The sequence below is a fragment of the Pteronotus mesoamericanus genome, unplaced genomic scaffold (assembly GCF_021234165.1).
Source record: "Pteronotus mesoamericanus isolate MK-2021 breed Mesoamerican mustached bat unplaced genomic scaffold, CSHL_Meso_final contig_68, whole genome shotgun sequence".
In the NCBI taxonomy this organism is placed as follows: Eukaryota; Metazoa; Chordata; class Mammalia; order Chiroptera; family Mormoopidae; genus Pteronotus; species Pteronotus mesoamericanus.
The window spans coordinates 21,906,038-21,931,784 of record NW_026555234.1 but is presented as its reverse complement, the minus strand read 5'-3'; the positions used below and the strand labels follow the sequence as shown (position 1 = coordinate 21,931,784).

Sequence of the window (25,747 nt, the reverse complement as noted above, 5' to 3'; positions counted from 1 at the left end):
TCCCCATTTTACAAATGAGTGCACTGAAGCAAGAGAGGTATATTGTTTCAAGCTGGCCTGGGTCTTGTCATTTGTCCAGCCGAGTGTCACTGCCTTTGGAAAGCCTCCTATGAACACAACTCTTCTTAGCTGAATTTGGTGCTTACCTTACAGGCATCTATGCACTTGCTTTTTTCCGCTGACTTATTACAGTTCTCCCTCATTCCTTCCTTAGAGTGAAAGTTCCCCAAGGCCGGTATCCTGTCTTCTGCTTTGGGGCGGACCCAGGACTTAGCACAATGTCTGGCACTTGCTGAGTACTTAATAAACACTGTTTGCCAGGACAAATTTTCCTATTTCAAAAATGGGTATACCTGCTCTGCCTTCTTCACAGAATTATTCAGAAAGTCAAGTGAGAGTTCACAGCTGTTGGTCCGCTTCAGGGCACTCCGCGGAGAGATGCTAAACTGATGATGATGGCGTGTTCTGTGTGGGCTCAGTGAAGAGTGAGGCTCCCGGAGCCCCTGGATATTCGCACAGGGCTTGGCCCCCAGGACGCGCCAGACCTTGATGAGATCCAAAGTGTCCCTGAGTTCTGGCCAGGCTGTTATTAGTCCGTAGTCTTAATGATTTCAGATGATTTCTCTATGATCTGATCATGTGCTTTTTTCTGCTGTACAGTGGAGAGAAGTGTGTATATCCTGATCTTTAAATACTGCAGATTCAAACTGTCTAGAGCCCGTAGCTGGTTCTGCCCTCTAATTCAGTGTGCCTCAGTGTTGGCTACGTGCGAGAATCACAGGGCTGTGGCTTTGCTTTGCTTTTTAACTGGAGATTCTTAGGCTCTGCTTTCTGATTCATGGAATCAGAATTTCAAGGTGGGAGGATCAGACCAACACAAGTGACTTTGATGAGCATCAGGGAATGATAGATATATTCTAAATACGCTCTAAATACTGGCTGAAAAGATGGCTTAATGTCACCACAAATATTTTTAATAGGGAACACAGTCGTTTCTTATTTAATAGCCCCCTCGAGAGCGCTGACATTTGTTTTGTTCCTCTGTGGTACATTACACAGTCCATTTGTGCTGGTGAGTTCAGTGGATACTCAAATTACTGAAAACCATACGGCCATAGCAAGCGGCTGATAAATGGGTTGCAATTTTTTTTTCAGGCTAAAAAGTTATCTTTGCCTTGCTCGGGAGAAGTTTGGGGCCTTGAGCTGACCCTCACTTCTTTGGTTTTTAACAGAAATTTCAGTTTTGTAGACATTTCATGACTTGCTTATAGATGTGAAGGGCCATGTATTCAGGCCCATCCGTTTTCATAAAGGTTGTCAGCTTGACCGTCTACTAGTCTGACAGTCTGAGTGTGTATTGCGCCCTTAGAAATATGCAGTACCTTCAGGCCAGACCCCCATCGGAGAATATACCCCACAGTGATCTGATACTCACCTCCTGTCAGAACATGCGGTTTAACTCTTTTATTCTAGAGTCATCTTTCTGTCAAGCTGAGCCATCAGAAACCTATTGTAAAATATCTTATCTTGCTACCCCTACTTTATTTACTCATTTATAAAAGGGAGCTGAGTTTCCCTGCTTTGCGGGGTTTCTTTAACAGTTACAGTATCCAGCAGGTCCATTGGTATGGATAATTGAGAATTTGTTTTTAATTTAATTAGTAAGCATAACACTGGACCAATATGCTGAAACATTAAATTAAAATGGGGCAGGTTGGGAACGTTTGATTCCTTTCTTCTATCTGTATACATTCCATTAAGTACTAATTTTTGTTAAGTGGTCTTACTGTACAAAGTGAAAGTATACAACATTCTTCTAACTATTTTATAACACTTAGCGTGTCTCTGTCTCTTTATATTTCTGACTCTCAATTTTTGCTTGTTTCTCCTAACAAAATGAGCCTTTTGTTGTTTCATCAGGAAGAAAAAAATTGATGATTTATTTTATGAATCATATTCTAACTAAAAACTTGTACATTTAAAAAAAATGAGGAGACTTTTCTGCAATTTGTGATGGAACCTGTAGATACCTTTACAAGCAGGGGAAAATCTGTTATTATTTTATTTCACTCATTTTTATGTCAGGAATGCATTTAGTATCAAAGACCCGAAGGACAGCTTCAGCAGATAGGGATTTAGTTGTTTTGACAAATCTCAGTGCAGGCGATGGGGAGCGGAGGACGCCAAGGGACAGGGCCCTTTCCATTTTTTCACTCCCTCTGGCGCCCTTGGAGTGCAAGAATTTGTCCTTGGGCTTCTCATCACAAGGACACTCACGTTCTGCAGTGGGTTCTGTGCATCTAGCTGTTATTTCCCAAGAAGATGGAAAGGCAAGGGGCGCAAGTCTTTCTTTTTCCAAAGCTTTTCCCTCCACCCTTCTACCCCAGGCCAGGAATTATTTATATTTTATTGACTGAAACTATGACTTAGGGCCCCTGCCTCCCACCTGAAAGGGCAAAGGGGAAAACAGTACTTTCACTTTTGGCCTGTGTAGCAGGAAGAGGCGAAGAGAAGGCAGCTGGAGATTGGTAACTTTCACAGGCTTTGTGGGAAGTGTCCTCCGTTCAGGGGGACCGGTGTTGGTTGTAGCCTTTTGGATGGCTACGTTGCCAGTCGCAATTTAATTTAGGAATTCAGAGCACATGTATTCTGCATCTGTTCCTACAGATATTTCATATTTTGAAGTGCAGATTAATTGTATTTTTAACATGTTGACACTATTTATTTGATAAATCAAATTCCCAAGCCGTTATGACCAGACAATATTGCAACCTTTTAATGCTTTTAAAATGCAGACTGTGTAGCTTTTTGAACAATCTCTAATTGTGGGGAGAGCCACCAAACATTGTGGCTGTAGGTGTTGAAAAAAGGGCACTTTTCATAACAAAATAGTAGTAGAGGAGCTTTTTCAGAATCTAACTGAAGAAAGAGGAGTATAATAAAATATTGGAAATGAGATGAAATTGTCAAATAAGGAACGCCTTTGTTGGAGAGTAAATGAGAAAAATGATGTGACAGAACAGAGGTAATATCTTTTGCTAAAACAAAGGAAGAACAGGCAGATGGTTGGTGTCTGTCCCTTTTTACCATGTACAACTTCACTTTCCATGTAACTTTGTTTTTTTGAGCCCTGACCTCTCCTTTTTATGTAAATAGTAATTATAGCAACCACACAGTGTGATTTGGTCCCCCACCTAGAAGACTGCTGGGTATGTGGTAATAAAGGTGAAAAAGTGCCCATCTTCTAAGAGCCAGGCACGTGTGGCTCAGGATCTATGTCGTACTCAACTCAGGTTTCATGCGAAAGAAACCCATATGTTAATAATAGCCTCACGGTCACTCTCAGAATGGCACCCTGTTCTCATGTTTTGAAAGTGACTACATAAAATACGAAAACTACTGAATGTGTTTTTTAAAGGAATTGTTTAATTCCATAATGTGTGTAGTACAATTTAATAGAATTTATTGGGTTTTAGAGAATATAATTGCACTTCTAAACTCATATTTATCATTTTTTTATATTTTTCTTTAGGATTTTAAGAGTGGATTTGGTATTACAATAATTCCTCTGAATGTAGCAAACGTAAAGCAAGCGGATCGAACTGTGAAACAATCTTTTGAAATAATCACTCCTTATAGGAGTTTTAGGTAAGCTGTATTTAAACATTTTCTGTTTGTACACTTAACTACAGGAAAGCTGTAGGGAGTCACTTTTACATTGCTAGTGGTGATTTTATTTCTTAGAGAACATTTAATAAAATAATGTTTTTACTTTTCCATACTATTTAATTTCTTGGTCAGTATATGTAAACACTTTGTAAAAATGACTTGAATTATCACAAAACTCTCAGAGATACTAATTTCATGAAATTTGAGCTGTTTCTTTTCTTAACACCTCTTTTTCGTAGTAGCTTTAATGAGCACATTCAGTATTTGTTATCAACAAATATATGCGAACTTCACATTTTGAAGGACTAAAATAAAAAGAGTATTACCTTGTCTTGAAGCTGTGTTATTTACCTTCTTTTAGCCTAATCCCTCCTTTAAGATCAGTCCCTAGTTATAAATGTTCTGTAATGATTTCATAAAAGAAACTTTAGCTTAAAATGATGTTGAATTTAATGGGTCTTCTTGCACTTACAAATCAAATATTTTAGCACTTTGTTATATGTCTTGTTGTATGGTATTCTAGGAATTATTCATTTTGACAGTGAAACAGAAAACTTAATATATGCTTTTGGTATTTGTTGGAATAATCTATAATGACTCCAAAGCTTTAGAACACAGAGGAGGCCTAAGTCAGTATCTGTTGAGTTCAACCATATTAATTCATTTGTCATAAATAGTCAACATATCACAGTGTAGTATAAAGGTCAAAGGCAATTTTTGGAGGTCTTTAAGGACTAACAATTACTTAGCCATTTCAAAAATACCCTCAAGTCTAGTAGTTAATTTATCTGTCAAAATACGTCTGCTGGCTCAAATTTTAAGAAAAGATGACAAAGAATAATAAGCTTTATTTTCACATCTGCAGATTTATGCTTCAACTGAAACGGTAGACATTGACACACCTGTTTTTACTCACAACACTTCTGACACCAAATATGTGGGGTTTTCCTCATACCAGCCTATTCTCCAGCTCTCTAAATACCAGCTGCATGTCCTACAATTCACTTTTGTTCTGCCGTAGCGGAGTGAGCATCAGACCCGCAGGCTTAATGGCTCAGTCCCACAAGATCGCCCTTGACATACCAGTTGCAAGTATTGGGGCCCTAGGTTTCTCACACTTCTGTACACATTGGCTATAAATTGAGGTTCCCGTGGCCCCTCTCCCCCAGGTTTGATAAATTACTAGCACTGTCATAGAACTCAGGGAAACAGTATAATTATTATTACTAGTTTATTTTAAAGAAAGCAACTCAGGGAAGGCCAGATGGGAGAGCTGCGCAGGGGAGCGTCTGTGCCTTCTCTGGGTGCACCGCCCTCCCAGCTCCTCTGTGTTCAGCCTGGATGCTCTCTGAACCCTGTTGTTCAGGGGTTTTTAGGGAGGTTTCACTGCATAGACGTGATTGATGAAATCCTTGGCCATTGACGATTAACTCAACTGCCAGCCCTCCCCCTTCCCAGAGAGAGGCCAGGGTGGGGCTGGCCAGAAGTTCCCGCTCTCGAAATCACGCCTTGGTCTTTCTGGTGTCCAGCTCCAGTCTAGGCTCCTAGCCTCAAGTGACCTCACTAGCGTACAAAAGACAGTTGTGTCAGTTCAGTAGTTTTAGAGCTATGTACTCGGAACGGGCAAAGACGGAACCTCTGGTTTCCCTTGTACCTTATTGATTGTGACCAATCTCTATGAAGAAACAGAAACTGCTAAGAAACCTATAAATATATGTATTTTTAAGATTTTGTTTATTTATTTTTAGACAGAGGGAAAGGGAGGGAGAAAGATAAGGAGAGAAACATCAGTGTGTGGTTGCCTCTCATGCGTCCCTTACTGGGGACCAGGCCCTACAACCCAGGTATGTGCCCTGACTGGGAATCAAACTGGCAGTGCTTTGGTTTGCAGGCTGGCGCTCAATCCACTGAGCCAACCAGCCAGGGCAAAAACCTATAAATAGCGAGGCTTGGACCATAAAGAACTTCGACAAATACCCATGTAGGCCACTCGGCTTTCTTACAGATTGTTTAGAGTATGTTAGTCATCTGTTATTTTCATTATGTTTCAAAGCATTTTCATGTTTAGTACAGAAAATTTTAAATTAAAGCATCACTCTGTGGGTCACTGATGAGTAGGGAGCTCTGTAGTGCTTTTCTGGCCACATTGTGGGTACCCAGTAAATATTTCTTAAAGGAGCTTAGGAAACTGATGTTTAATTTTTATTCTTTCACTCAGGCACCCAGTAGACACTAAGAATTAGAATAAATCAAAACATGGCTAAAAATGAGTTAGAATTCTGTTAGAATAGTAATCACTTAAAACTTTTTGATTTCTCAGTTTCTTAAAGCCATCTGTACATTCTTCTAATTAAAAAAAGAATCTATTTTTAATACTGCTGTGTGTTTTTGATAGTTTAGTTTCAGACATCATGACATTCTTTCTTGGCAAAACAATCCTATAGTTCTGAAACTCTGCCAGTCTCCTATTGATTATTATATAAGCACTGCTTAGAAAACATGGACTCTCATTTAAGCTTTTGACCTAACAAGACAATTTTTATATCCTGGTCAGAAAAATATGTATGTTAATTTTGCTTCCAGATATGTAAACAGAGTCATAAGTGGTGTGAAAAGTTAAAGGAAAAAAATACAGATTTCTAAATTAGATGATTTCTAACAGAAAAGACTATCCAACTGCCTGGAAGGCATATTTTTTAGCTGCTGTTTAATTTGTGACTGAAATGAATATGCAAACCACACATAGTGCTTAATTGGCCTTTACAAGGGAGATCGATAATGCAGGAGCGTTAATTTTTTCAGCTTTATAGCCGAGTCTGTAAAGGAGAAACAAGAGTGGATTGAAGCTGTGCAGCAGTCGATAGCAGAAACTCTCTCTGATTATGAAGTAGCTGAGAAGATTTGGTTCAATGAGTCCAACAGGAGCTGTGCAGATTGTAAAGCCCCAGATCCTGACTGGGCATCCATCAATCTCTGTGTTGTCATCTGTAAGAAGTGTGCAGGTAATTAGTGATATGTTATGCTCATCATTGTTTGGTGGCAGATTGGCACCAAATGCTCTTTACTGTCGTATAATGTGTCCCAGTTAATGGTTGTGGAAAATAAAAACACAGAAAGCTTATTAGATTTAAATCAATTTTAGAAATGTAATTCTAAACTTCTCTTATGCATGAGTTAGATATAAAAATTGATTTTTAACCATGTAATCATTTTTTTGTGCCTATTGTTTCATGTATGGATTTTAAAAAGACAGTGTTGGCATTTTTAGGTTTCAGGTGGATGTGTTTCAGAATGCACTCTGAACATGCTTGCTCTTTCTATGATTTGTCCTTTTTTTCTTCTGTTATATTTTATAAGTCCTGTTTTTTCACCTCAAGGTTGTACCGAGCTCTAAACTTGGTACACCAGATGTGGTACCTCTTATGAGAAATTTTATACAGGGGCATTTCCCAAGAGTGTTGAAGTTTTGGAAGGTAACCAGTGCTATGACTGGTTTTCTCTTGTGACCTTCCTGCTCCCAGATGATTTGACAGCTCCCTGTGTCTGGGAGCTCAGGTGTCTGTGCAAGCGAGGGGAGGGGATGGACCCTGCGTGGGTGTAATCACGGAGGTCCTGGAGAGTGTTAGCCACAACACAAGCTCTACTTCATGTTTTCGTTCTACCAGATACCGTGCTGGTCCTAGGAATGAAAAAAGATGGATATGACATGGCATTTCCTGCAGTAACATATAAATAGTAATTACAAGAGGGTGCTAAGGACAAGAGTAAGATAAGATAAAATGCAGGTTTCATTGAGCAACATGGAGGAGGAGCACCCCAGTCGGCTGGAGCCAAGACAAGGAGAGTTCCTTCAGACCCTTAGTACTTTCCTAGAGCTCAGTGCTGCCATGTTTCTCATCACAGTTAGTGTAGATTTCCTAAAGACCTAACTAACAACGTCAGTGGCGACAACAAAAAGCATCAGTTAATCACCCCCTACTTTGCATTTTTCCCTATCATTTTCTCCTCTCGGGTCTCAGGAGGAGATAGCCTTTGTGTTGTCCACAACTTTTAAACTCCCTTTTTTTCCTTTCTTTTTGGGATCTACACCCCATCACTCACTCTTCTGTGTAGCTGTTCAAGTATGGTTTCTTTTGCTTCTGTAGATAAACCTGCTCTAGTCTGTCCTGCTAACTCCAGCTTTCTGAAAACTTACAATTCTCTTCTGTGTATTACTTTGTCCCTTTTTCTTTAATAGAGAAATACTTTCAAGAATAGAGATCTTCATAGGTTTTCTTCATTTCTTTAGCTTCCTAGTTTTTCTTCAGCATCTGTTATCAGCCTTTTTTTCGTCTCTACTCCAGGAAAAATATTTCCACAACATTTAGCAGTGTATTTTACCTCTCAATTTCTGTGCAGTCAGTTGCTATCTTTATTGTCTTTGGTGATATTTAACGCTCATGATTAATCTGTTGCTTTATGACTTCCCAGCCTCCCTCGACTTCTAGGACACCATTTCCTCTTGGTGTGCTCTTCCTACTCTGGTCGTCCTTTTTCAGGCTACTTTTCCTCTGCCTGCTCCTAAAATAATACGTGTACTCCCTTGAGTTAGATGCTTTCTTCTCTTCCACTCTGATATTCCTGAGTGATGATATTTATCGTTTGAATTAAACACTCATTTTTATGCAGATGGCTCTGCTGGAAACTGCACTTTTACAACTATCTACTAGAATCTGAGCTTGGATTTGCCCAAGGTACTTCAAAAATGACATGTTAAAGAGGGAGCTCTCGCTGGCGCCCAGTTCATTACATAAAACTGCACATTCTTCTGTATTCCAGATCTTGGTCAGAAGCCATAATGTCCACCCTGCACTAAATCTTAAAACCTGAGAAACCCTCTGGATCCTTTCTCTTTCCTTAAAGTCCACCAAGAACTGCCTGTTTTCTCTTTGCAGTATTTCTAAATCAGGCCTCCATTCTGTCATTTCTTGTCTAGGCTACTGTAACACCCACTGTAATTCTTCCTACCTGTTTCTAAGTTTGACCCCTGCTCCCTTTAGGTAATCTTTGTAAATGCAGACTTGTGCAAATTCCTGCCCTGGGAATTTTGGGGCCTTGTGCTCTGAGTGGTTGCCATCTCAAAGAGGAGAGGAAAGGGACCCTTTATGATAGAGGAATGAGCCTTCATGCTCTTAAGCAAAAGGTCCTCAAGATCAAGGACTAGGCCTTATATATATATATTTTTTCCTTCTCAGCTTGGAAATACAGCATCTGACATGGCTGGGTGCCCAGGAACGACTGAGCGTTGATTTACACAGCAGAATTGAATTGATAACATGAGAATGCTGGGCTGTTATTCTCTTCCAGGCATAAAATAGTAGAATAAAGAATCCACTGAAGATTTTTAAGTACAGATTTATTAGAGTGGTAGCTAGTATTTTTTAAGGGTAAAGGGATATCTGTTTTCACATATATGTAATTTACACAGACCTGTTATATAAAATATTTTCCCTACAATTTCCCATTAATTACTGAACATTGCAAAGACTAGATATTTATGTATGTAAATACATACATATGGATGTGCACACATACTTACACACATGCCCGTATATAGCCACACACATATATAGCTTGTTAGAATATAGTTTTGGGCCAGTACAGGGAGACAAGGAAGGCAATTGCTATTATCTCCACTGTGGTTGATTATGATTTCTGTATAAATACCATCACTACCCCAGAGTGGACATTAGACATTAGTGGATTTTAAGTTGAAAAATATATAAACACACATATACATACGTATACACTTTTTAAAAAATATGAAATGCATTTCCACATGAATTAAAATAGAAATGCAACTGTTTTTTGACTTCAGGACAACATAGATCTTTAGGACCAAATGATTCCAAGGTGAGAAGCCTAAAAATGGACGCGAGCATTTGGAGTAATGAACTCATCGAGGTAAGTCCGATTTAACGGAGCTGGTGGTTAGCTGAGGTCTGGACGCAGAGATGCAGGTTAGGAGCTCCTTGACAAAGCTCTCACCGCATTATCAAAATGGCTTTCGCCTGTTTGATTGTAGAAACTTTTTACTTTAACTTTCAGAATGCTTCCTGAGTGAGATAGTTATTTTAAAAATAAAAAGGTACAAGGAGCTTTAATAGTAATAAGTACTTTTAGAGTCTTGACAGCTTTTTCGTTAAGCCAGAATTCACTTTCTTTTTAACTCAGCATGGATGAAATATTGGGAAAGCGATGAAAACATTGGGCAAAAGTTTCCACTCTTTTTCCTGGCCATGGGCTGTCATTAACTGTGGCGCTGTCTAACTCGCTGTCTCCTGACTCCGTTTTCTGCCCGGGTTTCAGCACGGCTCTCAGCCACATGGGCCCACCCACTCAGCCCTTTCATACCGTTCTGTCTCCACGTGCGCTTCAAGAAATAATAATGCTTTGCTGCAATTTGTGTGGCTTGCAATTTCTTTCCTTGCTAATCTTTTACCATTATTAAGATCAGCTAGACTGTATTTAAAATATAAATAGTATCTGCTTTCACACTCCATCTTCCTGAAAGAGTTGGCACTTCCTTGTGTTTTTGCATATTTTATACTAAGTTATGGTTTAATTTATAATGTGAGTCAGTTTTCTGCAGATTTAAGTACACTTTAGGAACTGATATGTTGTATACTTTTTTGATAATTCAGCTTTTCATTGTCATCGGAAACAAAAGAGCAAATGACTTTTGGGCTGGTAATCTTCAAAAAGATGAAGAATTACACATGGATTCACCAGTAGAAAAGAGAAAAGCCTTCATTACTCAGAAGTACAAGGAAGGAAGATTTAGAAAAACCCTTTTAGCATCGCTCTCCAAGGAAGAATTAAACAAGGTATCCAATAAAACATAAAAATAGACATGGGTTTATAGTATATTTTTAAATATGTGCCAAGAATTTTGGAAAGAAGTAAAAAATTTTTTTACTATTTGCTAAAATTGTTTAATTTTATTTTATTTCCCTTTGTGAGATAGATTGTGTCAGTGGTTTCCCATTGTTCCACTAAAGGAGTTGTCATCAAAAGCAGATGAGCTCTTTGTCTGTAAGATTCCTGCTAACTTAGGCAAATCCCATTATTCCTAAACTGTTGACAGCTTTCCCTGTTTTAGGGACTGAATACCGAATATAACTTAAGGTCATACGTTGCTGCCTTGCTGTTACCAGAATTAACGTCATTTACTCAGTTTATTGTTACAAGCAATGGTTTGCCTAGTGCCATTGATTTGAACTGTCTTTTGCCTTTGGCTGAGTGACTGCAGATCTTTTTGTGACCGTGTTAGGCTCCCTACTGAGGCTTCACTCTTTCAGCAAAGGATTGGTTAAGCATCCTGTCCCCCTGTCTTTCTAAAATTGCTGTTTCCATTTCCTGTGTGTCAGGAGGTTCTCCTATGTAGAGACATTTAAAACATATACGTCTGTATGCCTGTAGTTTTTATGCTTAGAGGAGGCTTCTTTCATGGTTCTCAGTTCTTCAGTGTGCTTTGAAGGGCAGTACTCAGTAGATGAGGATCCCCAGGTAGGGAGCATTATGCCGAACATCTTGGAAAATAAAGACCTTTTCCATACTTTCTACACAGTATAAGATTTAGAGAGTTGATTTACATTTCTTTTCTATGGGTTTAGTTCCCATTAACTAAGTTTTTCTTTGTATATTTTTGGTATTTGTTAAGTGAGGCCACCCATTGCTTTACCGCAGTGGCACACAATAAATTCAAAATTCAGAATGGGCACCTAAGGTAGAAACCTCAGGGAGATGGGATGGGAATGGGGAACCGTATATTTATTTAGGTTATTATTAAGACATTTAATTTTGTTTTGGATGGTGATTGGTAGTGAGTGGTAATTATATCATTAAAATAACTGACCACATGTACCAGACATGTTTGGAATAATGACAACAGGGTATCATAAGCCAAAAGTTATAATTAGTCTAATTTACTGTATTAGAAGTTCTTAATAAATGATACATAAATAGTAAGTTGCCGATTTGGGGACGTAATTGATGAGGTTGAAGAACCAGGGCATGTCTTCCCCCAAAGGTCTGTCTCTTTTTGATGGTGATGGGAATCTTGTCAGTGGTAAATCCTGATATCCCCAAGTGAGGTCTTGTCTGCCACACCACACTGTGTCCATGGGCTAAGATAGTAGATAGGTTTTATATTAGTTACTGGCTGTTACATTGTTCCTAAGAATGTTATAGGGAACTTACCTACTGGATTTACTTCCATTTTGGGCTTCTTAAAAATGGTACTCTTAACGTCACTGAATCATTTTTACAAAAAATATATTTTATTGACTATTTTTAAAATTTGAGATGTAATGTATATTTAATATTGTCTAAGTTTACGGTGTTCCTTTTGTGGATTTGATACATTTATATATTGCAATATGATTACCACCATAGCTTTAGCTAACATGTTCATTGCATCATATAATTATTACTTCTTTTTAGTGGTGAGACGGTCTCAGACCTAGTATTTTAGCAATTTTGAAGTGTATAATACAGTATTGTTGACGATAACCACTATGCTATGCATTAGATCCCTATAACTTGCTTACCTGCCAGGTACAAATTTGCATCCTTATACGATGTCCTTCCATCCCATCCCAGCCCCATCCCCAGCCTCTGGCAACCGCCATGCTACTTTCTGTTTCTATGAGTTTGGCTTTTTTCAGTTTCACATAAGGGATATTATACAGCATTGGTCTTTGTCTGGCTCACCTCACTAAGCATAGTACCCTCAAGGTCCATTCATGTCACAAATAGTAGAATTTCCTCCTTTCTCATAGCTGAATAATGTTCCATTGTGTGCACATTACCACATTTTTATCCATTCACTTAACAAGGCACACTTAGTTCGTTTCCATATCTTGGCTATTAGGAAGAATAACGCTGCAATGAACATGAGAATGCAGGTATCTTTTCAGTTTTCTGTTTTTATTTCCTTTGCGTATATATGCAGAAGAGGGATTGCTGTGTGAGAAGATAGTTGTATTTTTACTTTTTTGAGAAACCGTTACACTGTTTCCCAGCACGACCGAACTAATTTGTAGTCCCACCAGCAGTGCACAAGGGGCCCCTTTTCTTCACATCCTCACCAACACTTGCTATTTCTTGTCTTCTTGAATGTAGCCATTCTGGCAAGTGTGAGGTGATAGTCTCATCGTGGTTTTGATTTGTTTCGCCCTGATGATTAGGGATGAACATCTTTTCATGTACCTGTAGGCCATTTGGATGTCTTTAGAAAAATGTCAGTTTAGTTTCTCCATTGTTTCATAATATTTTTTTAATTGAGTTATATGTGTTCTTTATACATTTTGAATATTAACCTCTTATCCAGTGTATGGTTTGCAAATACTGTCTTCTCTTCATTATGTTGTCTTTTTATTTTGTTGGTTGTTTTGCTGTGCAGAAGCTTTTAAGTTTGCTGTAGTCCCACTTACTGATTTGGACTCATTCTTCAAATTAGCAAAGTGCACCAATAATTAAGTCTGTAGACCCTGATTAGGCTGGAAAATGCATACAGACGTACATACAACATTCATGTGATAAAGCATTCAGTGGCTACTTCATTATTACATTTGATATATTTTGAATTTTTTGAGCATCTGCTAATATCATAGTGTGTAGGTATAAAAAATGTCTTCCAAAGCACATATACTGGACTAGAAGGTTTGGAACGTCACAGCAACAAAACAACACATTGGGACTTGGAGATGTTGGGTTATAATTTAAATTCATACAAAGTAGTCCTTTTCTGCCTACTGCTTAATTCACGGCATACTTATAATTATATTTCTTAGTTGAAAATGAAAACAAACTTCCTATCATGAACGAACTGATAGACTTTCACTAATTTTAATAGCTAGAATTGTATTTTCTTTCTTTAACAGGTGTATTTTCTTTTAATGACCAGGCTTTGTGTGCTGCTGTGGTGAAATCAGATGTTCTGGAGACAATGGCTTTGCTGTTCAGTGGAGCAGATGCCATGTGTGCAACTGGCGACCCCGTGCACAGCACCCCCTACATGCTGGCCAAGAACGCTGGGCAGAGTCTGCAAATGGAATTTCTCCACCACAACAAATATTCAGGTTAGTCCTCTCCCTTCATTAGCCAGGTTTCTTCTGTCGTGTCCCTTACTGGACTGAAGCAGTTTTATTTCATTTTAAGAAAAAGTTTAGGAAATGCATGTTTTCTGGTTCTTTAATCTTACAAATGGAAGATTAAAACAATTAATCCTGTGTGATCGTTTTCACCAACATTAAATCTGATTGTCATATATGAACAATAAACACAACTTAAGTGCTTATTTTTCAAGTTTTACACAAAGGAAAATAAATGTCTGCACATATTTATTCTGTCGCATGTTTGAGGCAGTTTTTCTTCTGGCTTGAAACTCACATATTCATAAGCAAAGGGAAAATTGTTTACATTTTAGATTTCTGTACTTTTTCTAGATTTTCCTCAACATGACATTCATTCGGAAGGTGGATTAAGTCAAGAGTCCTCCCAGGGCATGTTCCTCTGTGACTTTTTGTACCAGGCTCCTGCTGCTGCTCCCAAACTCCCTTCGGAGAAAAAACTGCTGGAAGGTATCTTTTCTGCTCCTTTTAGGTTTTGTTATCTGATAAAACTGTATTTCATTATCAAAACAATTAGGTTTAAATTTTGATATTTTTTTTTCCCTTAAGATGTTAGATTTGATCTTGTAGTAGAGAAATACATTTTTTAGAATTTATAAATGCTTCTAGGCACAGATAATATTTCATGAACTGCAACAGGGATTTACCACTGGGTTGGAATGCCGTTAATTCTCAACAGAATTCACTGATGTCTGCTGTAGGGCCAACCAATTCTGTTTCAGGATTTAAGGGTTTTTCCAAAGACATGTGAAACTTAGCCCCTTTCCTTAGGGACAGATACCCTAACTGGAGAGATAATATAGGAAAATGTCAACTTAGGAAGAACTGGTAAGTTTTCAGTGCATATTCTATCAGCATAGTAAGTAATATTAGGTAGTTCAGTTTGTTCTGATGGTGAGAGAGAGAGAGAGAGAGAGCGAGCGAGCGCGCGAACACGAGCGAGAGCGCGCAAGGGCACGTAAATAAAATAAAGCTTGAACCTGGTTTCCGAATAGTGAAGGGAATTAATTTGATTTAATGACCTTCTTTAGATTTGGGGAATTATCTGCGGGGAGTCCCTTAGGCATTTATCCATCCAGTTCCTTGTGACAGGCGTGTGCTAAGTAGGCATTAGGGATACAAAAATGCCCACTAGGAAAAGACACAGGCCCCATGCTCATGTGACAAATGTGTGAACTAATTTTAGAAGTATGGGCAGGAAAATATGAGATCTGTCTTCCTGGAACAAAGAGAATTTAAGAGAGATTAAGCTGTACCATCCAATTGATGGTGGGTGTTCAGCAGCTCGGGAGCCTGGTATTAGTTCCCCAGGTGGTGTAATCCAGCTGTATTACTCCCTCAAAGGAACAGTAGGAAGAAAAACTCACTTTAAAATGTTACTTCGGATCCTTATGCATTTGAAGTGATTATTTCAGTATAAATGCTTTATTTTGCAAAAAAGTATTTCCCTAAGCAGAATTACGTTGGGATTAACTGTACTTCATTAGATTTTTCTGAAAACAATAGCAATCCTTTAGTGAGCATGTACTATAGTAAGACATTGCTTTAGGTACTTTACATACATTAATTATAATCCTCATAAAAATTCTCCCAGATAGTTGATATTATGCTGATTTTTACATGAGAAATGGAGTTCAGCATGAAGCAGAGTTTTCCATCTGAATTGTGTTCTGATTGTTACTGTAACACTTTGGCATTGGTCAGAGTGCGCTGCCAGTGACGCTAGGATGCCACAGCATTGTCATTCCTTGAATTTAGATGTTTTTGGTCCTTTCATCAATTGGTTTTTAATGTTTTCCATAACTCAACCTTTAATAATAAAAGACGAATTATACGGAGATTTTTCTCATCTTCTATCGCTCCTTCTCAGTGTTTAACCCTTAAGCAGGTGAATGTTGACTGATGAGCAGACAGGAGGAAGTACCTGAATGATCTGTGAATTGACTACAGCAATTATTAAAATAATTACAAGTTTTCTAGATGTGTGTTCTAAATGGTAGGAGATCTTAACCCCACTTTTCAAACCATTATACCAAGTTGAAATACTGAATTTGAAATATAGGACTCTCTTCCTAAATCTTTCCGGTATATCATGAGCACCCTGCAGGATAAAAATAACATGATACTTATTTTTTGACAGTTGTGGTTATACTATTTATAGACTTATCAGTTTTACTATTTCCTTGGAATAGATTTATTATGTTTAATCACTTGAGTACTGAGTTGATGTTTTAAACTTGTTACTAAATCACTGTTTCCTTTTACTTTTATAAATTAACTGTAGATATTTTTGTTAACATTCATTTCAATAAACAGAAACTGGGGCATTATCTGTATGTGCAGTTTAATTAGGGATGTTTCCTCATCTCGAAACATTCTCTTCTAAGTGTATGAAATTGAATTTTTTTTACCTTGGGTATGTATGTAACACACAGAAAGTGTTTCATTGGAAATAATCACCTGGCAAGGTATTCTTTGATGGTCTTCATTCCTTCCATCTAATCTGGCATCAAGGTCTATTACTTCAAACTCAGAATGGCCTATCAATTAGCCGGCCGCTCCCCGTGCCCACTAACGCACCCCGGCTCAGTCACTGTCGTGTCCTGCCTGGGCCGTAACAGCCTCCTTATTCATCTGCCAATATCTGCCCTGGCTCCTCCAAATCATTTTCCAAAAATCAGACTCAGTGATCGTTAAAAATGTAAATCAGATCATGTACTTTCATTGTTCAAGTACATTTAATGGCTTCCCATTCCAAAATATAGCCCTATTCCTTGCTATGCTCAGAAAGACCTCCTCATGCCATCTCCCCCCATCTCATACTCTTCCTTCCTTTACTGTATCCTGCCTGGCCACACTGGTTTCCTGTCTGTTTCTGCAACATGTTCCTTTTTTTTCTTTTTTTTTTTTTAAAGTATGCCTCTTCTGGTCCTTTGCAATTGCTATTCACTCTGCAAGGAGTCTCCTTCCCCCATTTTGGCTCCTTGTTCTCTTTCAGAGATCAGTTCAGTGCTAGCTAGTCAAAGAGGCTGCTTTGGCACTCTGTTAAAGTGTGTTCCCGCTGCCAGCTCTGCTCTTGTATAGTTGGCTGCTTATTTCCATTGTAGCACTTAGCACATGAAGGCCATCCCTCCGTCATTGATTTGTTTTTCCTTCCCTCTGGAGTGAAAGCTCAATGAAGCATCAGCATTTTCTGGCTTATTCAGGATTATCAAACCTTTGGTGTCTAAAACTGCATCAGCACATAGTAGTAGTCACATGATCACTGTTTGTTAAATAAATGACCATCTCTCTAACCACATTTCCACCACTGTAAAAGTGCAAGTGGCTTGTTAATATTTTGTTTTTCACCTATGTATATAAATATATAATTGCTGGCAAGAGACTTTTTTCAGAAGGAGCCTACTTAAGAATGAAGAAGAAGTTGAGCTACCCTGAAGCATAAAGCATACGGTTCTGGTGTTTTTGTTTTTTCTTTTTCTCTTTGCCATCTCGATTCTGTAGTGTTACTCCTGTTGAGCACCAGCTTTATGGAAAAGATAAATTATGTGGAAAGATTTAGAGATTAAAGCGCGGTTGTCACCTTTGCCTTTGAATGGCAAGCACCTGGACTGCACCACTCCATCAGCGCTTGTCCAAACGCCATAGAGCAAAATGATTAAAAACCAAGAAAAAGTCAGGGAATAAAGTGCATGCAGTCCTTCAGAGAGTTGCAGAGGCTTCAGATTGTCAGTTCAGGTTTTCAGGATTTGAAGTTCTTCTAGCCTCTGGTTATGAAGACTGATCTGTATTTTTCTTTTTCTTCTTAGTTTTAGTGTTCATGAAAAGAAAGATTGATAACTCTTGTTAAACCTAAGTATAGAGCTGAATAATAGCATCCTGGTTTTGTTTTCTGTTTTCTCCCCTCAGCCGTATTTTCCCCCTTAGCATCTTACTTTGATTTGTCTACACAGTGTTTGATTTTTAAAAAGAAAGTCATTGATAGGGTTACTAGAAGTTTTTATTATGTTTATATTTAATTTCTTAGATTGGCATTGAGAAAGTTTGAAGATCTGTTGTTGTATAAATGCCTAGCTTATATAGTTTTAAAAAAGTTTTTACAAGGCTAAAACACAAATATTCTAAATTATTTTTAGGGGAAGGGAGGGAGAAAGAGAGGGAGAGTTACATCAATGTTTTAGTTGCCTCTCGCACACCCCAACTGGGGACTAAACCTGCAACCTAGACATATGGCCTGACTGAGAATTGAACCGGCAGTCTTTTGCTTTGTGGGATGATGCCCAGCCAACTGAGTCACACTGGTCAGGGCAAAGACACATGTTTAAATGAAAAGGATTCCTAGTGTGTATTATTATTGCCAGTGAATGTTGAATACTATCAGGTAATCCTTCATCAGGAAACGACTTTGTGCTTTCTAAAAATAACAGTGCCACTTTAACTATCTCAGACTCAATGCACATAAGCAGTAGCAGGCATGGCCACTCCTCTACCCTAACAGTTTAAAAATGGACATACTTGCTTCAAATGTGTAACAGGCACAGAGGGGTAGTATATGAAGTAGTCAAGACTGTAGCTTCCTGAACTAACTGCCTGGGTTCTGCCTCCAGCTCTGATGCTAAGTACTTGTGTGATCTTCGGGAAGTCCATTACTGTCCTGTGCCTGTTACACGTTTGTAACACAAGGACACAAGGATGGGGTATATACTAAGAGAACTGGCCTAATGGGGTTGTTCTGAGACTTCCGTGAGTTAGTGCGTATAAAGTGTGTAGAAGAGTGCACGGCACAAAAATGCGATGCTGAGGGGGTGATAAGGAGAAGGAGGAGCCGCGGAGGGGCTGGTTCTGGTTTCCACTTAGCCCTTGAGTGTAGACACATCCTCCCGGCTGCAGGTGACAACCCAGGTACCAAGCTATAGTATCGCTGTCACTTCATAGTCGAATTTCGATAGGTTACCCCTGGAGCCCTTTACCTGTGCTTGATGAATTCTCGAAATGTTCGTCTTGCCTGATCTAAACATTAGGATTGACTGGAAGGAGTGAGCAGCACCCCCCAGTCAGGCCAATCACTTACTAAACAGCCTGCACTCTGAGGGTTATCCACTGAGCGTGGGCCCTCTCCCACTCTCAGTGTCGTTTCTGTTGGATATCTTCTGGCGACTTCATGATAGGCAGACTTCTTCTGTAGCCGACAAGGTGTCACGAATAGCGCTGACATTTCTCAAGGCCAGAGTCTGCAGAGCAGGCCTAAATTGGTCTGTGCGGACCAATGCACCCCAACATAATTTTGTTAAAGCTTTCGTTGCTTCCCAAATGGATAGGAATGTCAAGATGTGCTATCACAGCTTTGTTATTCTAAATTCTCAAAGGTAATAGCTGCACCTCCCTTGTCCGACCTCTGGCCCATAATCACTTATAAAAATGAAGCTAATCAAGGGTTATAGGAATGATAATGCTATAGGACTCAATCTCCTTAAGTTTGCATTCCAAACTCAAAATGAGTTTGTACTCACCTTTTTAAAGAGGTCTGTCATTTGTTTCTCATTAGAATGTGCATAATCAGATTCTGCATTTACATTTACATCTATTTGGCACATATTGTTTAAGACCTTCCAAGGGCTCCCACTTGGCTACTGAGAAAGGCACAGGCTCCTGCGCACCTGTCACGTGAGGCTTCTGGGGCCTGGCCCCTGCTGTGAGCCTGCAGTCTTGTTTCCCATCGCCTGCTTTATGTGTAGCAGGGGTCTCTGTCCAAGCAGGTTTCCAGCAGCTTCCCCTTTCTGTGACTTTCCTCGTGCCGTTTTTCCCCAGAATTATGGAATGACTGCAGTTCAGAATGCATTTTTTGCTATGTTAGAGACACGCCTTTTCAGTCATAAATGACTATTTCAAAAGCTGTGTTTTTCTGTGAAATTTTTCTTTTCAATTCAGACCAAGGGTGGCTTCCCTCTGTGCATGATTCTCACCCTGAAAGGAACCACGTTATGGTTGTTGTGGATGTTATTCCAACCTCAGATCCCCTTAGATTGGATTACGTTCTGCCCAAGGATGGGTGGAATGCCTCATCTGCACTCATGCTCAGCTGTGTACTGAATAAGTGTACATTTTTTTCCTTTATTCTTTATGAAGTTAGTCTAGGCATCGGAGTGCGTTCTTTTGAAATTATTTTATAACTTCAGTTAATTAGTACTTGGACTTCTTTTTATAATTTAGAAATCTGCAACAAATAGTCATTTAGAAATAATGGCCTTTTGTTACTTTCACGTAGCTATGCAGAGTAAGCACTGTGGCTCAGAATTTGAGGTCCCGGAACAGTACACACATCGCCTTCCAGCAGGAATTGATTGGGGCTCGGTTAGCTTTCTTGCCCAGTACCCATAAAGAAACTCTTGGTGCGTTTTCTTCTGCCTGTTACGTTTCATCTTTTCAGGTGGCAGTCAGTTTCTCAGAATACAGTGATCTTACACTTGTCAGAGTTTCTACCTTTTGAGTGTTTTTCCTCATACTGGTGTTTGTGGCTGAACCACATCATTTTGTTTTCTTTGCTCTACTTGTCACAATCACCTCACCTATGATAACAGGAATTTAAAGGTTAACAAATATTTCTTCTAATTTTGAATTATTTTAACGTAATTTCAGACATAAAGAAAGTTGCAAGTATAGTACAAAGAATTTCCATATACTTTCCCCCAGAAATCCCAGATAATTAACATTTTGTTACATGTGCGTACATATTTTGAGAATTATTTAAGTTGCAGACTTGATGCCCCTAATTGGTCCAAAGTATCTCAGTCTATATTTCTTAAAAATAAGGGCATTCCTCTGAAATAACCACAGTATAGTGATTAAATATAGGAAGTTATCTGATCTACAGACTTTATTTGTAATGTCTTTAGACCTAAGGTATATTTTAAGTACAACACTGAGGGTTGTTTATATAATTTAATTCTTGGCTGTAACTTAACAATTAGAGAGTCTGTATAGTCTCTAGAGTCCAAAAGAGGATGGTAAGGTGATAATTTAAAAAAAAATTTTTCTTTTATCTAGAGTCTGTATAGTCTCTAGAGTCCAAAAGAGGATGGTAAGGTGATAATTAAAAAAAAAATTTTCTTTTATCTGAAGAAATTGAAAATTTCAAATACCTCTTTCTTCCTAGTCCTACTTTTTTGAAACATTCGAGTTTAATATTTTCCCTCATTTATTCATAGTTATTTGGCAACCCGGACTTTAAATTACATCGTTAAAACCTACAGAAAATAACAAATCTTTCACAATTTAATTTTCACATTTTATTGTCTTTCGTTAGGGGAGATACACACACACACACACACACACACACACACACACAGGGTTGTGCATTTTTTTTGTTGCAATGAGCAAGGCTCATTGTCTTAGGTTTTTAAAGTGGGAATTAAAAAGGGATGATGAAGATTGATAACCAAATTTGGCAATACAAAGGTGGGTTATATAAAATCATTGTGTCTGGTTGGCATCCATCCCTCCTGTTTGAACCCTTGCCTTTCTATTTTCAGTCCCTATGGTTTTAGTCAGGAAGTAAGCTAAATGCAAGGAGTACTTTTGAAATGTACAGTAATGTGTAACCCACTCAAAGACTTAAGTGGTCCTACAGTTTATATTTGCACAAATTTTTCAGAATTGAGTAGGAATAAAGCAAGCCTGAACTGAAAGATCCATTTCTGAAAGGGCACCTTCTCCCCAGGCCTACTGCCCTTCCTGTAGACTCCACTTGAGCAAATGAGCATTTCATCTTTTTAGCAACAACCCCAAATTTTATTTTCAAAATTAAAGAAGACAAAGCATAAACAGCCTCTAGTAAATAGTTCCTGACTTCCATTACTAAGTCTTCAATTAAATGGTAGCAATTAATAACTTCTTGCCCCACACTTGCTGAGATATTAGCCTCTCTAAGACTTTCTGGGACTTTGTAGAACTTTGCTTACTTATTGTTGAATTCATTTGCATGAAAGTCATTTCCTGTGTTTTGTAGGTCCTTTTGGTTCTTGTCCTCTATTTCTTCAGTGTCACGTTATTAGAGTTTTGGGAAGGAATGGCAATACATACACCAAACCATCCTTTTATGCTTAAAAGTACTTCTCTTTATGATTCTTTAACACAGTTCTTATTTTTGCATTTTTCTTCAAGTTGGCAACCTAATCTGAGCCACCCCCATGACTAATAACTTTAGTTCCTAGTTTATGAAAATAATAATTTCAACAAATTTTCCCTAGGCTAAGCAATGTGGTATTTCTTGAGAATAGAAAATATAGTCCTTGTTCTCAAGTAGCTTACAGCATTGCTGGGTAAATAAACAAATATAAATACAAGTATTGTTCAGATATTGTGATTACTGAAAAATAGTATTTTAAATTGTTATATTGAATAAAAATTATTAGGTCATATAAAAATGGTGGTTTGTATTTAAAACAACCCATATAAAGTGACTTTTCTCTGGTTTTTACATGTATTTTATCATTTTATCACCACTGTAATCCTGAGTGAGATTCTTTTTATACCTATTTACCAGATGAAGAACTGAGGCACAGAATGGTTAAGCTCTTTTCAAGAGCTTAGTGTCCAGTTAGTGATGGAGGTGTCATTAGAACCCAGAACCTTTGACTTCCACTTCCACCTTCTTAGGGTTCACAAGAGGGTCAGAGGTCCGAAGGTTCCAAGAAGAGGTTGTGTCTAAGCCCTTCTCTTGGAGAAATTGGGTTAACTGAGTGGGGCGCCATTAAAATGAATCTTCTTACCTCAGATCTAAGTATACCTTTCTTTCCAATTCTTATTTTTATTCCCTTTTGTTTCTGAGAAAGAAAATGTTCATCTTCGGTTCATTTCGTTAACAGTGTTTGATTGTCATTTTTCTTACCATGTCCCTTCCTTAATGATAGGCTATTGATCTATCCTGACTGGTTCCACTTCTGCACATTTAGCTTTCAGGATACAGCAGTCTGGCTGTTTCTCAGCACTCAGTAAAGGAGGCAGTTACCTCTTTATTATGAAGATCAACAAACATTTATTCTGCCCTTATTTATTAGATCTCTTTGCTGTATTTAATAATGGCAGTCGTTCCTTTTTGAAAAAAAGAAAAAACACCTTTTCTTTTTTATATACTGTCTCTTCTCATTTGCTTCAGCATTGTCATGGACCTCTACATCTGTTACTGTTTATTTTTTATATCTAGATATATTTTTATTAAAGTATAATTGACAACCTTGCAATTTTAATTTCCCCAAGTTGTATCCTTGGTTACTTATATTTTCAAATACTATCTTTGGGCTTTGGGCTGTCTTCCTCTCTCAGATAGGCTTCTGTCACCAGTGCCCTAACTAGTTTCCTGCCTTTGGCCTCACCTTCTCAAATCCATTTTTCACAGTTAGCAGAGTGTGGAAAACTCAAATCTGATTATAATCCTCTGCTGAAACTATTGTAATGGCTCACCATCAACTACAAAATCAAAACTCAGCAAACTTCTGAAAAGGGCCGCATTGTGAATATTTAAGCTTTCTGGCGCAGATGCTCTGTGCCACAACTCAGACCTGCCCTTGGAGTGGGAGCGCAGCCACCGACAACCTGTGACTGAACGGGAGTGGCTGTGTTGCAGTGGAACTTCATTGACAGAAACAAGCGGCAGCCTGGATGTGACGAGAAGACCAGAGGAGGGCTAATTAGAGAACTATTGGACAGTGTTTGCTTTGAACAGTTTGTTCAGAGTAAATGGCGAAGGAGTGGCCTTTTGGCCTCCAGGCCATTGTGCGCTGACCTCTTACAGGATGGGTATAAAGTTAATAATCAAGGCAGTAAGGGAGCTGCATGTTCTGACCCCGCCTTCCTCTGCACACCTAAGATCAGCCTCATCTTACTTTTTACCCTATACTGTTTCTTACCTAAGTCTGTATAAACCTCTGTTTTTGCAGGTTCAGAGGTGTTCTGTGGTGGTCCTTTATGGATCTACCTGCCTCACTCATCATCACTGTCAGTTATTTTTGTCTTGTGCATCCCTTCCTACTATAGTACACATTTTTTGGAGCAGAGCGTGGCAACTTTGTATCTCATGAATCAATAGCATGCTCTTTTACATGAAACAGAAAATTAATAAACGTATTGAAATCCAGGCATTATTTAAACCATAGATTTTTAAAAATTAGAGTTGTGATATAGTTCAATTTATTATTTGTTTTGTTTTAAATTCTTAGAGACAAATAAAAAGTGGTGTGTTCTGGAAGGAGGTTTCTTGAGTTACTATGAAAATGATAAGTCTGCCACACCTAATGGTACCATTAATATCAATGAAGTTATCTGCCTGGCCGTGCACAAGGAGGACTTCTATTTAAATACCGGGTAGGTCTATCATTTTATAGCCAGGAGATGTATTTTCTGATAGCTCTCATACCAGGTAATAAAAGTTTTGTTATTTTACTTCTTTAATTGCTTATTGTGGAAGGGTGTAATAGTTTCTTGATGCCTGCTAATTCTGTAGCTTCTGAAAATTCCTTAGGAAATTCACTAAAATGTGAAAATTAAAATAGTATATTAGGTATTCTGAAAGGCTAATACCTTTGCATCTAATCTTAAGTAAATTTATATTATCTCATTCTCGAACATGTGGTGCTACAATTTTTATAACTTGCTCATTATTTAAAATAGTGGACTAAGGGCGATATTTTGCATTCATTTAATGGACCATGGTTTGACTAGATGACAAAGGAGAATCGTCATTGATGATTTATTCACATTAATATAAACAAAATGCTAAGTATACTTAATATCATAAGGAAGTGCTAAATTTCTTAAGATCTACCTTGACATTTTAATTCTCAAAAAAGTTGCAATTAAAAGAGTAATAAGCATTATTTACTTACAATATTGTCTCACAGAATAGTTTTAATAGAGTTTTTGTGAGGACTTTTACAAACAGAGCTTTGAAGATCTTTGGTGTGGAAGTTTCTTATGCCAATTTGTGATGAAATTAATGAAAAAATATAAATAATAAATCTGCAGAAATGAGTTATATAGGAGCATAGTATTTAAAAAATTGGCATAAGAAAGGGAAGAGATTTACAAAGCTTTTTTAATTACATAAAATTACATAAAACATTATTACATAATGACTGATACATTCTAGTTGAGATGACTCTTGTTTTCTAGTAAATCAAATTTGATTTTTTATGAAAGCAAAATTGAGTACTAGTTGATTTGTTTTATTTCAATCTTAACAGAGCTTTTGTTTTTAATGAATTATCAATTTACTGTGTCTTACTGTGGAATGTTAAAGTAAGTACATTCAGTGTATTGTGCTGCTTTATTAGTAAATAAAATAGAATTTTAGATAATTAATATTTATGTCAGCATATGGTCATTTAAAAATAAAACATTCTTGATAGAATGATACTCATATGAGTAGATGTGCAGGGGAAAGCATCTACAGTAAGATGCAGTTAAAAAATAATTGTTGTAACAGGTTCTCATTGCCTTAAACGTAGCATATTATAGAGTTTGAACTAACGTAGGCACTGAGGAGTTATGCAGATTTGGGGGAGAAAAGCTGAATAAAATGGGAAGGAAGAGATTGGAGGAAGAGAAACTTAACTACTGAGAGTTTAACTAGAATAAATAATTAAAAATAAAACAGTGGGTTGAGAGGAAATTATGATTGATCTGATCAGATTGAATGACTGACTAGATGAAAAGCTGCTGTTGAAGGGAAGAATAAATTAAACATGATGGTTTTGTGCTTGTCAATAAGGTAGATGGTGATGATGCCTCTGAATTGGAACATGAAGGAGATGCAACAGGTTTGGGGGTAAAAAACAGGCAGAAGGAGCATAATAGAGGGCATTTGGAGCGCTTTTGTGGGTAATAGCAGCATACATACTTACCATGTT

General features: G+C 38.0%; 1 protein-coding gene across 2 annotated transcripts in view; it reads left to right on the top strand.

Annotated features, from left to right (window-relative positions):
- Positions 1 to 25,747, top strand: part of ARAP2 (ArfGAP with RhoGAP domain, ankyrin repeat and PH domain 2) — a 142,850-nt gene that overhangs the window by 44,329 nt on the left and 72,774 nt on the right. For both annotated transcript variants that reach the window (XM_054582025.1, XM_054582024.1), the window contains exons 9-15: positions 3,533 to 3,648; positions 6,472 to 6,671; positions 9,527 to 9,612; positions 10,353 to 10,535; positions 13,619 to 13,793; positions 14,160 to 14,294; positions 24,059 to 24,203. In XM_054582025.1, coding sequence (XP_054438000.1) covers positions 3,533 to 3,648; positions 6,472 to 6,671; positions 9,527 to 9,612; positions 10,353 to 10,535; positions 13,619 to 13,793; positions 14,160 to 14,294; positions 24,059 to 24,203 — 1,040 coding nt within the window. The remainder of the gene's footprint in view (positions 1 to 3,532; positions 3,649 to 6,471; positions 6,672 to 9,526; positions 9,613 to 10,352; positions 10,536 to 13,618; positions 13,794 to 14,159; positions 14,295 to 24,058; positions 24,204 to 25,747) is intronic.